Raw genomic sequence first — 15,243 nt, forward strand, 5'->3', positions numbered from 1 at the left:
CTCAAAAGAATGTTCCATATGAAAAATGGTAATGTTTAGGACTGTTCACGTCACTATTTATCTTCATTTCTCATGATGTTCATTGGTCTTCAGCTTCTCTGGGGTGTAGTTCTAAAGGTTTTCTCCCCTGTCATAATCATCATGAAAAGAGAATATAATAGCTATGTACATATAGTAGTTTTTCTTTTTACCTGTCCTTTCCCTTGGGGGTGACAAAGTACCTTTCTAAGGAGTATTTGTGTTTTGGGATGAGCTGGTTAACCAAAATCAATCTCTGATTGGTGGGCCATATAGAAAAATATTTTGACTTGGCAGCCCTGATAGAAAGTAAAACAATACAGAGCCTGCCTGAGGGTGCACTCTCCACTTTGCCTCTGTCTCCAGTTTGGGAAGGCCTTGTACCTCCCAGAGCTCTGGAAAAGCAGAGCTTACTGCTTAAGAAACAGACTATGTTGACACGGCATATGAGCAATATTTGAAATCACTGAATATATACATGATAAGATAATTTAACAAGTGTTTTGGCATTTTATGCACTTTTATTTTCTGTCTTTTATGCTTTCCTTTTTTTTTTTTTTTTTTTTTTTTGGAGACATAGTCTCGTTCTGTCACCAGGCTGGAGTGCAGCGGCACAATCTCTGCTCACTGCAACCTCCGCCTTGGTTCAAGCAATTCTCCTGCCTCAGCCTCTCAAGTAGCTGGGACTCCAGGTGTGTGCCACCACGCCCAGCTAATTTTTGCATTTTTAGTGGAGACAGGGTTTCACCGTGTTTGCCAGGATGGTCTTGATCTCTTGACCTCGTTATCTGCCCACCTCCAAAGTGCTGGGATTGCGGGCATGAGCCACCGCGCCTGTCCATTATATAGGCTTTCATTGTGTTTTTCATGTTAACAATGTAAAATATTCTTATGCTTAATCTTACAAATTAAATATGCTGAAGATTTCTTGCCTGGGCTGTTAGAATGCCTTTGGCTAACATCAGAAATGCAAAAGGAAGAACAAGGTTTGCAAAAGGGAGGGATTTTGTTTGGGTCATGTTTTATCTGTGACTGTGTGTCTTGTTCCTTCAGCCAGTTTGTGAGGTCCTTGAGGGCAGCTGATCTGATTTTTCTTTCCTATTATCTCCATTGCTATGCAAACTCTAATAACGGGGGCAAGCTCAAATGCAGACTTGAACTTGAAACAGGAGTTTCAGTGCCTGATGGTATTTTTGCATTGTTACCTCCATGTATTAATTAATGACAAAGGAAGAGTTAGAAGTTATGTATTTAGTTCATTATTCTCTTATGTTGCTTACTTCTATTCTGCAAACATTTCTGTTATGTCTGAAGAAGGGGAATTCCTCAAAGAAAGAAATTAGCAAGTTCATGTTTTGAGGTCATTATTTTAGTCTAGTAGTGCATTAGTTTGGGGTATGACATTGTAAAGTGACGTCATCTGTAACCTAGTGCCATTTAAAGGTGCCTGGAGCAGAGTAGCTATAATAAATAATGTTGTTTAAAGAAAAAAATCTACTTGGTAACAATCCAGAATTTGCCTGTTTATAAGACTTACTTGGGCACTCTTAACTTTTAAAAGTTAGGAGATCTGACTTTTCTTGATTTTTGAATTTATTTTTACCATCAACTGTCAATAAATTTTCTTCCATCTATAGGTCTGAGGATATGGCTTAATGAGTAAAACTCACTGGGTAGTTGTTACCCATCACCATAATTTTTGTTGAAGTCATTGACTTCTGTGTATTCTCTCAGGTGTCCCAAGTAGATACCATCTGTGAGTGCTTACTGGAGCATGAGGAGCAAGTCTTGAGGGATACACCTATGGATGCCGTTGAATGGGCTGAAGTGGTGATCAATGTGAACAATATTCTCAAGGTACAAAAATATAGTAAAGGTTTCAGCATTTCAAAGCCCAGAGCATAGATAGACAAGGAAGTGGTTTCCATATTCCTACTCTGTATTGCCAATAATTTATAAGGTTGTAGACATTTGTTAATCCCAAAAAAGTTAGAAAAATGTCAGTCATCTTATTATTAATCAGCTAGTGAATATTTTGAATGTTAACCTGGTGCCTATTAATAAATTCCTATAATCCTGAGTTTCTATTTGGTAGAATAGTAAACCTTTCATTTGGGAAGATGTGTTTGTATCTTTGCAGTTTTTTTAGTTGGTTTTTTTTCGGAGAAAAGGTCTCACTGTCACCCAAGCTGGAGTGCAGTGGCACCATCATAGCTCACTGTAACCTTGAACTCTTGGGCTCACAAGTTCCTCCTGCCTCAGCCCCCAAGAGTGTTGGGATTACATACCTGAGACACCATGCCTGATTGCAAACGTATTATTAATGTAACTGTCTAAATATTTCTCATTTCTATTTTTTTAATTACTCAAAACCTTGCTACTTTTACTGTTGACTAAAGTGTTGCATTTAATTTTAGCTAGTGGACTTATAGTAATGATTTTCCTACTTTGGTAACTATCGTTTGCCAAAACTTGAAGTTAAATTACGGAGTAAAACAAACTTCAGAAGCAGAAAGAACCAAAAAGTAATCATGCAGATCTGTGCTGACTTTTTTCTTTTATTTTCTTTTCTTTTTTATTTTTATTTTTTTTCATTTTTTCATTTTTTTTTGAGACATGGTCTCACTCCATTGCCCAGGCTGGGTTTGCAGTGGCTTGATTATAGCTCACTGTAGCCTCCACGTCCTGGGCTCCAGCAATCCTTCTGCCTCAGTCTCCCAAGTAGCTGGGACTGCAGGTGCACACCACAATGCCCAGGTAATTTTTAAAATTTTTTTGTAGAGAGGGGCTCTCACTATGTTGTCAGGCTAGGAGCAATCCTCCTACCTCAGCCTCCGAAAGCACTGGGATTACAGGTGTGAGCCAACATTTCTGGCCCCTGAGTATTTTTTCTTACTAATTTACTTTGATGTCTTAAATTATCTTCAGAAATACTGTGATCCATCACCTTTTGCGTGTGATAACACATTAATTTTTTTTCCAGGATATGCTGCAGGCTGCTAGTCATTATCGCCAAAATAGAAACTCTTTGTATAGAAGAGAAGAATCACTAGAAAAAGAACCTGAATATGTTCCATGGACGGGTAATATACTGATTTATTAACGGTTGTTCAAAATACATTTCTAATGACCCATCATTTTTAGAAGTTGTGTTTTTCCCCTAGTGTAGGTTTGTAACTGAAATGAAAAAGTGCCATCTCCAAAATGAGCAGCTCTTGTCAAAATCACTTTATTCTTCCCTTGCTCTTATTTATTGATCTCTCTATAATGTATGTATTTAACTGGTACTTTTGCATTTACTAGGTTTTAGTTCAAATAGTTATTCATAGAAGCAGGTCCTGCCCTCAGAGGTATGAACTATATTTTGTGTTGATTTAATACAAGAAAGTAAGTGGAGTAGTGGAGTTGCATTAAAGGAATTTAGATGGAAGAAGAATCATGTTTACCTGGCTTTGCTGAAGAAATCTCTTTAGAGAAGATGGGGTTCAAGCAGGGCATTGACAGGTATCACCTGAATCCCTGTTTGATTTAATTTTCCAGCAGTGATGAAGAGGCATAATTTTTATGCAATTAGTCTTTCCTTTAGCCGTCACTAGAACCCTTACTTAACCATATTATTTTGTGTAATTTCACAGCAACGAGTGGTCCTGGGGGCATCCGAACGGTAATAATACGCCAGCATGAGATTGTCCTGAAGGTGGTTTATCCACAGGCAGACAGCAACCTCCGAAACATCGTGACCGAGCAACTGGTAGCCCTGATCGATTGCTTCCTGGATGGTTATGTTTCTCAGCTTAAGTCGGTGGATAAATCCAGTAATCGGGAAAGATATGACAATCTGGAGATGGAATACCTACAGAAAAGATCAGATCTCTTATCTCCTCTTCGTAAGTTCATGATACTTGGCAAGAGTTTTAAATTTGCTGAATGGATGAAAGGATCGAATAGTTAATGCAATATATTCAGTGTAGTCATGTTAATCCAACTGTAATAAAGAACTTAAAGCAAATATGCGCAGCTTTCTGTTCTCATTTATTCAACTTTTTTTCCAGTACTATCTAGGTATAAGTACCATAGATGATACTGAAGATGATTAATGAATACATAAATAAACAGTATGTGGAGACTACCCTTAAAGAGCTTAGCATCACAGACCTTTACATGAGTAACTGGATTGCAAAGTACAGCCTAATGAGGGCTGCTTGAGGGGGACAGATAAATAGTATGGCTCTTCAGCCAAGGACACATTATACTCCAGGCTAGGATTGGGAAGAGTTTGCTTTACTCTTACACGAAGGAAGGGAATAGCGTTTTGGGGAGGCAGTGATGAAACAAGGGTCTGAATTTGCATCTTTTTTTTGTCAAGGCAGAGTATCACTCTCTCGCCCAGGCTGTAGTGCAGTGGTATAATCTCAACTCACTACAGCCTCTGCCTCCTGGGTTCAAGCAATTCTCCTGCCTCAGCCTCCCAAGTAGCTGGGATTACAGGTGTGTGCCACCACACCTGGCTAATTTTGTATTTTTGGTAGGGACGGGGTTTCACTATGTTGGCCTGGCAGGACTTGAACTCCTGGCCTCAGGTGATCTATCCACCTCACCCTCCCAAAGTGCTGGGATTGCAGGTGTGAGCCACCACACCTGGCCTGAATTTGCAGCTTTAAGGAATTGATGTGAATTGTGAAACTAATTGCCAGTAAGTGGGAAGGTTTCCATTCCCTTAATGATTCTTGATTTATAATAGGAATAAAGATAACATTTCAAGTCATATTTTTTATTACAGATTTTAAGTTTTGTTAACAGGATTTTTTCCCATCTGTTCTCATTCCCACAGTTACACTAGGCCAGTACCTGTGGGCTGCTTCTCTAGCAGAGAAATACTGTGACTTTGATATCTTGGTACAAATGTGTGAGCAGACTGACAACCAGAGCCGACTGCAGCGCTACATGACCCAGTTTGCTGATCAGGTGATGAGTGTTGGGTGTGTGGCCACTGAGTCCTTTAGTAATCAGGGCTTTTGGAATCTGATACGATCTTTTTGTAGTTAACTTTGATGAGAAAATACTAATTCGTATGTTGTGTTTCTTTGTAAATTTTGTGCAGTAGCGAGATCACAGCTCACGACAGCCTCAACCTCCTGGGTCCAATCACTTCTCCCACCTCACCCTGTCCCACACCTCCTGCCTTCCAGTTGATGGGACCACAGGAGCTCGCTACCACGCCTGGCTAATTTTGTTTATTTTTCAGTAGAGACAAAGTCTCACTATGTTGCCCAGGCTGGTCTCAAACTCCTGGGCTCAAGCGATCCTCCTGCTTCAGCCTCCCAAAATGCTAGGATAACAGGCTTGAACCATCGCCTGGCCACACAATTCTTTATATATAAATATTACTGAAAGATTCTTTGACCTTCGGAAAATATGTTATAACTTTCATTTCTGTTTATATATTTTCTAGTTATTATAAAAGTATTTAGGTATATGAATGTTGATAAAGTTCTTAAAAATTGGATAGAAGATATTCGGGAGCATAGAACACTACTTTAAGAGAGCTTAGCTTTACATACACCTAACATTCTCATTTTCCTTGAGGGATATTATGCTTCCTGTTTAAAAAACAAAGTTCCCAGCCAGCCTCAGTGGCTTATGCTGTAATCCCAGGACTTTGAAAGGCCAAGGCAGTAGGATCACTTGAGGCCAGGAGTTTGAGGCCAGCCTGGGCAACATAGTGAGACTCTGCCTTTACCAAAAAAAAAATTTTTTTTTTGAAACATGCCAGCACACGCCCATGGCCACACCTATTCAGGAGGCTAAGGTGGGAGGATCATTTGAGCCCAGGAGGTCAAGGCAGTGAGCCAAGATTGTGCCACTACACTATAGCTAGGTGACAGAGCAAGACCCTATCTTTTAAAAAAAAAAAGTTTCCATTGTGACACTATCTGAAGTGAATTTAAAGTTGTTTCTTAAAGCCAGTCTAGTCAGTTGATTACTATGAAAAGCTTATTTTTTTATTACTGTAAAAGTGACACTGTATAAAATTTAGAAAACCACTATAAACAGGAAAGATAAAAATCACTCAAAATGCCACCACCCAGAGAGAACCTTTTAAACATTTGGTTTATATTTTCAGTCTTTCCACTCTATGTATTATAGACAAACATGTTTTGTCAATTGCTTTTTTCACTTGATACATTGTAAACATTTGTTCATGTTATTAAATATTCTATAGCAGCATTTTTAATAGCATTATAGAATTTCATTGACTGGGTATGACTTACTTGATTAACGATCAGTTGGGCTGGGTGCGGTGGCTCATGCCTGTAATCCCAGCACTTTGGGAGGCCGAGGTGGGTGGATCACCTAAGGTCAGGATTTCGTGGCTGGAGGTTGAGGCAGGAGAATCACTTGAACCCAGGAGGAGGAGGTTGCAGTGAGCCGAGATTGTGTCACTGCACTCCAGGCTGGGCAACAGAGCAAAGACTCCGTCTCAAAAAAAAAAAAGTCGTTGTACATGAACTTATTTAGTATTTCAAAACATTGCTAAATAAATATTTTTTGCACTGATCATGATTTTAAAATTATTTTTATGGATTTTCTTTCTCTTTTGACATTTTGATGCATTTTTGCATTTTTTCTTATATTTTCCTTAACATGTTTAAATGTTATTTTAAAGTCCTTTTGTGCTTACTCTGATCATCTTTGAGTCTGTTTCTGTTGCCTGCTTTTATGTTGCTTGAATCATATTTTTCTGCTTATATCTGGCAATGTTTAAATTGTATTTTAGATATTGTATATTTTTAAAACTCCATAGTATGGAAATCGATGTTATTTGTTCCCTAGTGGATTTTTCTTTTTCTGTGTTAGGCAATTTAGAGGAGAGGAAGATTACTCAGTCCATTAAGAATAGAGGTGGCCCAGGACTCAGTCTCAGCTTTTTTTTTTTTTTTTTTTTTTTTGAGACGGAGTCTCGCTCTGTCGCCCAGGCTGGAGTGCAGTGGCGCGATCTTGGCTCACTGCAAGCTCCGCCTCCCGGGTTTACGCCATTCTCCTGCCTCAGCCTCCCGAGTAGCTGGGACTACAGGCGCCCACAACCGCGCCCGGCTAATTTTTTGTATTTTTAGTAGAGACGGGGTTTCACCGTGGTCTCGATCTCCTGACCTTGTGATCCGCCCGCCTCGGCCTCCCAAAGTGCTGGGATTACAGGCGTGAGCCACCGCGCCCGGCCTCAGTCTCAGCTTTTGTAATATTCATTTCATTTCTGGTTTCAGAAGTCTTTCATGGCAGGATCCCTGCTTTAGGGGAAGTCTCTTAAACACTGTGAGACTGTAGGACGTCTTGGTCTTCCTCTCCAGCTCAGCCTCCACACCACCCCAGCACTCCACAAACAGCCAGTGAGGAAAACTGGCTGGGCATTTGGGCCTTTCTAGATTCTGATGTATCGTGCCAGCCCATGTGGCCAGCTGGCACATAATTGTGGAATGTTACAGTCTCAATGCTGTCCCACAGAACTTTCTGTGATAATGGAGCTGTTGATATTTGCTGTCCAAATGGGAGCCACTGGCCAAATGGGGCTACTGAGCACTTGAAATGTGGCTAATGTACCTGAGGAACTGAATTTTAAATTTCAATCTAATTTTTGATTTAAGTTGCTACCATATTGGCCAACGCAATCTAGAGTCTGCCATTAATCTTGTCAGTGATCTTGAGCGAGGTGCCCTTTCTGAATGTGAATGTACACATTTGTCAAATGAGATGATTGAATTAAGTGATCCTACAATATAGGAAATCATTGTTTAGAACAGGTTTTCTGTTTTGGAGGCCTTTAGAACAAAGTTATGTTTTGTTATCAGAAATGTATTTTTTAAAACTATTATGAATAAATTATATGTTCTGTTATTTGTAGAATTTTTCAGACTTTCTCTTCCGTTGGTATCTGGAGAAAGGAAAGCGAGGCAAATTATTATCTCAGCCCGTTTCTCAGCATGGACAGTTGGCGAATTTTTTGCAAGCTCATGAACATCTCAGCTGGTTACATGAAATTAATAGCCAAGAATTAGAAAAGGTAAGAAGGATTTTTATATGGAGCAGATGTGTGCAATTTAGGTAGTTTTAATTAGTTTTGTTTTTAGTAATTAAAATACTGTTTACTGTCATACACCTGAGAAGGGGTTACTATCCAAAATATATATAGGAGCTGGGCATGGTGGCTTATACCTGTAATCCCAGTACTTTGGGAGGCTGAGGCAGGTGGATCTCTTGAGTGCAGGAGTTCAAGACCGGCCTAGGAAATATAAATAGAAAAACATTAGCCAGGTGTGGTGATGCACACCTATAGTGTCAGCTACTTGGGAGGCTGACGCAGGAGGATCACTTGAGCTCTGGAGGTTGAGGCTGCAGTGAGCTGAGATTGCACCATTGCACTCCAGCCTGGGCAACAGAGTGAGGCCTTGTCTCGAATGAATGAATGAATGAATGGCAAAAGACCTGAATAGACATTTCTCAAAAGAAGACATGCAGATGACCAGCAGATGTGTGAAAAAAATGTTCTGCATCACTTATCATTAGGAAAATGCAAATTTATACCACAATGAGACATCACCTTACATTTGTTCAAATGGCTATTATCAAAAAGGTGAAGGTAACAAGTGCTGGAGAAGACACGGAGAAAAGGGAACTCTGATGCACTCTTGGTGGGAATGTAAGTACAACCATTATGGGAAACTGTATGAGGGTTCCTGAAAAAGTTAAACTTAGAAATACCATATGATCTGGCAATCCCACTTGTGAGTATATATCCAGAGGAGTTGAAGTCAGTATGTTGAAGAGATACCTGCACTCCCATGTTCATTGCAGCATTTTCACAATAGGCAAGTTATGGAATCTACCTAAGTGTCCATCAATCAGTGTAAATGATAAAGAAGATGTATGTAGAATACACAAAGCAGTAATAGCCTTAAGAAAGAAGGACATTCTCTCATTTGCAACAACATTGATGAAGCTGGAGGACATTACACTAAACCAAATAAGCCAGACACAGAAAGGCAAATACCACATGATCTCACTCATATCTGGAATCCAAAACAGTTGAACTCATGGAAGCAGAAGAACGGTGGTTGTCAGAAGGGTGAAGGGATTTTATATACACACACATACACATATCCATATATACATATATAAGGAACTCAGCTCAATTGCAAGGAAACAAATAACCCAATTTAAAAATGGGCAAAAGGGCCAGAGAAGTTGGTCAAAGGGTACAAGTTTCAGTTAGGAGGAAGAAGATTATTTTTGTTTTTGTTTTTTAGAGACAGGGTCTCACTGTGTTGCCCAGGCTGGTCTCGAATTCCTGGGCTCAAGCGATCCACCCACCTCAGCCTCCCAAAGTGCTGGGATGATAGGCATGGGCCACTGCACCCAGCCAGGAAGATTTTTTAAATACATTGCACAGTATGGTGGCTAAAGTTAATAATAGTGTATTGTACATTTTAGAATTTCCAAGAGAACAAATTTGAAATGTTCTCACCATAATAATAGGTATTTGAGGTGATGGGCATGTTAATTCACTTGATTTAATCATTCCACATCACATACATATAACATTACTTTGTATCCGTAAATATATACAATTATAATTCGTCAGTATACAATAATTTTTTTAAATTTTAAAGCATTTATTATGGATTATTTAGAATGTGTACTCCTATTCTCTCACATAATTTGCATAAAACGTTCTTAATTTGTGATGATATTGCCATTACGTCTAATATCTCAATGAAAATACGCAGTCCAGGCTGGGCGTGGTGGCTCATGCCTGTAATCTCAGCACTTTGAGGGGCCAAGGTGGGTGGATCGCTTGAGCTCAGGAGTTTGAGACCAGCCTGGCCAACATGGTGAAACCCCGTCTCTACTAAAAAAACAAAAATCAGCCAGGCATGGAGGCACATGCCTGTAATCCCAGCTACTCAGGAGCCTGAGGCAGGAGAATCACTTGAACCGGAGGTGGAGGTTGAGTGAGCTGAGACTACACCACTGCACTCCAGCCTGGGTGACAGAGTGAGGCTGTCTCTCAAAAAAAAAAAAAAAAAAGTAGTCCATCATGATTTGACATCACATTAAAATCACAAAAATTTTAATGATGTGTCTGTAACAGTCATTGGCCTTTTTGCAATGAGCATATTGTTGTAATAAATATGCAAATTATGAGTAAAAACACACACATTAATTTTAAAATTTGTTCTTGACAGGATGTTCAGGTGAATATGTAATTGTTTTAGAGCAAATGTTTTGTACATGTCTCTTTTCCCAATGCTTAATGAGGATGGTTGATATTTTGCTGTGTGATTACTCTCAATGTTATGGTACTGCTCAGTTTTTAGGTTTGCTAACTGTTGACTTTTCATTCATTGATATGGCTTGGGGAGAAAAACAAGTTTGGGGTTTACTTACCTTTGTTTCAGCTTGAATTGGTACTCAGTATGTTACAATGGTTTGCATATTTTATTGTAGGCTCATGCAACACTTCTGGGTTTGGCAAATATGGAAACTCGTTACTTTGCAAAGAAGAAAACCCTTCTTGGCTTGAGTAAATTGGCTGCATTAGCTTCAGACTTTCCAGAGGATATACTGCAAGAAAAAATTGAAGGTGAAAGAATTTAAACAGAAAGATTTACAGATTGGTCATGCCATCAATTAACTCATGATGTATTCCTGTCATCAGTTAGCAGGATCTGTCTGTTAGAAACAGGACCTGTCTCTAAGAGGAATGCATTTAGTTAATGTCCAGGTGTAGTTACTCAGTTATATACTTGGAATTTTTTTAGAGAAAAGTTATTTGTATTTTAAATAAGAATTCCTAAAGAATAGATTCAAATGGTTTTGAATGGAGAGGTCTGATTATGTACCCTTAGTGATACATATTCCAAGGTCAAAAAGAACTACAAAGCAATCTTGACCTTTACACAGTGGGTTTGTTGTAGGTAGTGTGGTATAGGTGCAATAATTCTGAACTATTTTGTGTATATTATAGATGAAAACTATTACATGTAGTACAGTTGACCCTCCATATTCTTGGATTCCACATCTGCAGATTTGACCAAACATCAAACATACTTGGGGAAAAAAAGAATTAAAAATAATTCAACAGCAGTTAAAATTACAACAACAAAAAATTAAAACAACAAAAATAATGCAAAATTGAAACAAAATAGTGTAAATTTTTAAAAACCAGTACAGTATAACAGCTATTTACATCGCATTGACTTTGTATTAGGTATTATAATCTAGAGGTGATTTAAAGTATATGGGAGGATGTATGTGGGTTATGTGCAAGTAACTACCATTTTTATATAAGGGACTTGAGCTTTTTGGTATTCCCAGGGGTCCTAGAACCAGTTGTCAGCGGATATTGAGGCATGATGGTATTATTTTCTGAACCAAGGAGAAAGGAGATACAAAGAGAAAGACAGTGAAGAAGAACTCTGTATTACTGAATTTGCATTGGAAATACCAGATAGAATCTGATTTTTAAAAACAATATATTTTCTTGTTTGAGGTGATGGATATTCTAATTACCCTGTGATCATTACACAATGTATACATGTATTGAAGCATCACATTGTACCCCATAAATATATATAATTATTATGCATCAATTAAAAAAATACATTGGCTGGGTGTGGTGGCTCACGCCTGTAATCCCAGCACTTTGGGAGGCTGATGTGGGAGGATTGCTTGAGCCCGGAGATTGAGACCAGCCTAGGCAACTTAGAACTTGTCTCTACAAAAAATTTAAACTTAGCCAGGTGTGGTGGTGTGCGCCTGTAGTCCCAGCTGCGGGGAGGCTAAGGTGAGAGAATCACTTGGGCCTAGGAGGTCGAGGTGGCAGTGAGATGTGATTGTGCCACTGCCCTCCAACTGGGGCAACAGAGTAAAAACCCTGCCTCAGGAAAAAAAAGTAAGTCTCTCTCTCTCTCTCTCTCTCTATATATATATATATATAAATAAAATATATATAATATAAAATATATATATAATGTAGATATAGATAGCAAAATGTGTGTATATATAATAAAATTGTATGTATATATACGTAATACACATATATATGCATTTTATTATATATACACACACACATCTTGTCTCTTGCAGTGACACACCAGTAGCATGAGTATACCTAGTTCCGTATTTTGGTTTCTGAGTACTATTTTCCAGTAAAAGAAATGAGGGCTAATTGAAGAAATCTTGGAGAGTCTTATTGGGCCAGAAAGCAAGGTTAATGTACAGATACTAAAAGAGTACAAGAGCCTTGAACAGCTCCCACTGTTCAAGTTTGGGGACAATTTTAATATCGAAAGAAAGGTAGTAAAGGGTATATTCCACAGTCTATAAAAGAAGAAAATTCATGAATCTACAGTGATTTTCAAAAAGGGAAAGGGTCAGTGAAATGCTTCTTTACAGGAGAATGCCAACTAATAATTGTGGAAAGAATGGCAGAAGTCACTATTACAACCACAGTGAATAACTGTCACCAAAGGGTACTGAGACCATTGAGTTTAGGGGCTAGGGGAACAAGATATTCCCGTGTTTTTGGAGTATCAGTAGACAGATCTGATAGACCCTGTCATCAACCACAAAACAAACCCACATTGTGTACTTCTGAAGCAGTGTACTACCATCACCTGTGTCCTGTTCTTGCCAAAATGTTCACCATGATTCTAATCACACAAGAACAATCAGACATAACCTGCTGGTGGGACATTGTATAATACAGTTGCCCTAGACTCTTCAAAAATTTTACCAATATGAAATGAAAGACAAAGACAGAGGCTCTTTTAGATGAAAGGAACCTAAGAGCCATGACACATAAGCAAATACAGGGTGAGATTCTCGATCCTGAATCACCCTCAGAATAACCATAACAGTTATGGTGAATGTTGTGGAAACAAGTGGGAAAGTTTGAACATACTTAATATTAGGTGATATAACTGAGTTGATGTTAAATTCTATAAGTCTGATAATCATATTGTGGTTGAATGTCCTTGTTTTTAGGAGACGATGCTGAATATTTAGAAAGGAAATGTCATGATGTCTGCAACCTTCATATGCTTAAAAAAAAAATTACCTATATACATAGTTCACAAAAGGGACAGAGTGTTAGCAACAGATGACTCTAGCTGGAGGATATAAAGTGCACATTGGCATTTAAAATTTTTTTTCTGTAGATTTGGACTTTTTCTGTTTTATTTATTTATTTATTTATTTATTTTCTTTGAGACAGGGTCTCACTCTGTTGCCCAGGCTGGAGCACAGTGGCACAATCATGGCTCACTGCAGCCTCGAACTCCTGGGCTCAGGTGATGCTCTTGCTTCAGCTTCCCCAGTAGCTGGGACTACAGGTGCATACTCCATGCCCAGCTAATTTTTGTATTTTTTTGTAGAGATGGGGTTTCACCATGTGTACCCAGGCTGGTCTCAAACTTCTGAGCTCAAGTAGTGTGTCCACCTCGCCCTCCCAAAGTGCTGGGATTATAGACGTGAGCCACCACACCCAGCCTGGAATTTTTCAAAATAAAAATTGGAGTGGGGAATCTCAGCTATGTGGTTTGGATCAAGTATATGCAGATATGGATATCTGGTTATGTGACTTATCCACAGAGTCCAGCCTAAGATCTGGGTTTAAAATTTACTGCTGTCATTTTTTTCCTTTTGAGGGAGTGGATATAGTAGAAAGAATTGGGATTTCAAATATTTTCTCCAGAACTTACTAGCTTTGTGACCTTGGATAGTTGATTTATGCTCCTTCATCTGAGTTTGTTCATCTATAACAAGGGTAGTTGTAAGGATTGAGGACACTGTCTTGAGAAAAATGGCTTACATACATTAAGTACTCAGTAAATTCTAGATATTAGCCCCTTTTATTATTAAAATTATTTTTCACTGTTTGGGATAATCTTCCTTCAATCTTTTTATTTTTTGCACTAGTAGTGTCTCTTCTAAAAAACGTGTGTTTATATTCTATAGGACTGGCTGATAGTCTGAGAGGGGAAGCCATATTTTAGCCTGGCCACCAGAGATAGATCATGTTAATCAAAGTATTTTACCACAGGGCTTTCCTGTTTCTTCTTTCTCCCTGCTTTGCATTTGATCACTTCTTAGCTTTTACTTCTTAACACAATGGGAACATTTGCAGGTCTCAGTGATTCTACGGACTGTTAGCACAGTGTATCTAATCGGAGGGGATAGGCTTTTTAAAAATAACTCTTGTGATTAAATAATTCCTCATGGAAAATGTGTAAATTATAGAAAAAATACAACAGGAAAAATACGTCGTGTATAGTCCCACCTCCGCAGAGATAACCACTGGTACTGTTTTGTAGGTATCCTCCCAGTCTGTTTTTCTAGGTATAGAAATGGACAAAAATGTTCCATTTAATTTTTCCAAAACCAGGATCATGGGAAATGCTGCCAGTATTTGAATGAAAGTATCTGTGCTTTGGTCACTGTTTTGCTGTGAATGCTACCTATTATGAGGCTACCTAGCAGTTCTCACCCTTTCCTGCAACTTGGCACATTCCCTGGGGTAGAGCCAGGTCATGGGCTGCAACCTGGGGAGTTTATGGCAAACAGAAGCCCGTTACCTCTTCCAGTGGAGATAACCCTTGCTACCTAGGATATGTGCTGTATATTCTTCCAGGTCTTGTTTTTCTTGATAGACTCATGGTAGCTTTTATATCATTTCCATTTGTGAATGAAACTGCAGTTAACCCTTGAACAACATGGGTTTGAACTGCATGGGTCCACTTACATGCAGATTATTTTCAATCAATATATTTCAGAGATTTTCAACAACATGAAAACACTCATAGATATACACCATGTATAACCGTGTAGCCTAGAAATACCAAAAACAAACAAACAAAAACAGAAAAAGACAGGTTATGAATACATAAAATATGTAGTCTATTTTATCATTTACTACCATAGAACATGCACAGATCTGTTATAAAAAGTTAAAATTTATCAACACACAAACACAGACCTCACATAGCACCATTCACAGTGGAGGCAAATGTAAACAATGTAAATACACAGCGTTAAATCACAACTGCCTGAAATTAACTGTAATACTGTCCTCACCATAATAATTTCATAGCCATGTCCTGTTGCTATTGTGGGCAAGTGTCCGCTTGTTCAAGTGTTACCAGTATTCAATTAAAACCCCAATTAAAGTGA

At 38.6% G+C, this 15,243-nt stretch overlaps 1 protein-coding gene across 2 annotated transcripts in view; it reads left to right on the forward strand.

The window, feature by feature from the left end:
- The window catches only part of NUP133 (nucleoporin 133), a 68,647-nt gene that overhangs the window by 40,318 nt on the left and 13,086 nt on the right, over positions 1 to 15,243 (forward strand). For both annotated transcript variants that reach the window (XM_015125805.3, XM_015125808.3), the window contains exons 16-21: positions 1,753 to 1,875; positions 3,002 to 3,101; positions 3,654 to 3,905; positions 4,850 to 4,983; positions 7,916 to 8,074; positions 10,519 to 10,654. In XM_015125805.3, the coding sequence (XP_014981291.2) occupies positions 1,753 to 1,875; positions 3,002 to 3,101; positions 3,654 to 3,905; positions 4,850 to 4,983; positions 7,916 to 8,074; positions 10,519 to 10,654 (904 nt within the window). The remainder of the gene's footprint in view (positions 1 to 1,752; positions 1,876 to 3,001; positions 3,102 to 3,653; positions 3,906 to 4,849; positions 4,984 to 7,915; positions 8,075 to 10,518; positions 10,655 to 15,243) is intronic.

Source organism: Macaca mulatta, chromosome 1, assembly GCF_049350105.2.
Source record: "Macaca mulatta isolate MMU2019108-1 chromosome 1, T2T-MMU8v2.0, whole genome shotgun sequence".
Lineage (NCBI taxonomy): Eukaryota > Metazoa > Chordata > Mammalia > Primates > Cercopithecidae > Macaca > Macaca mulatta.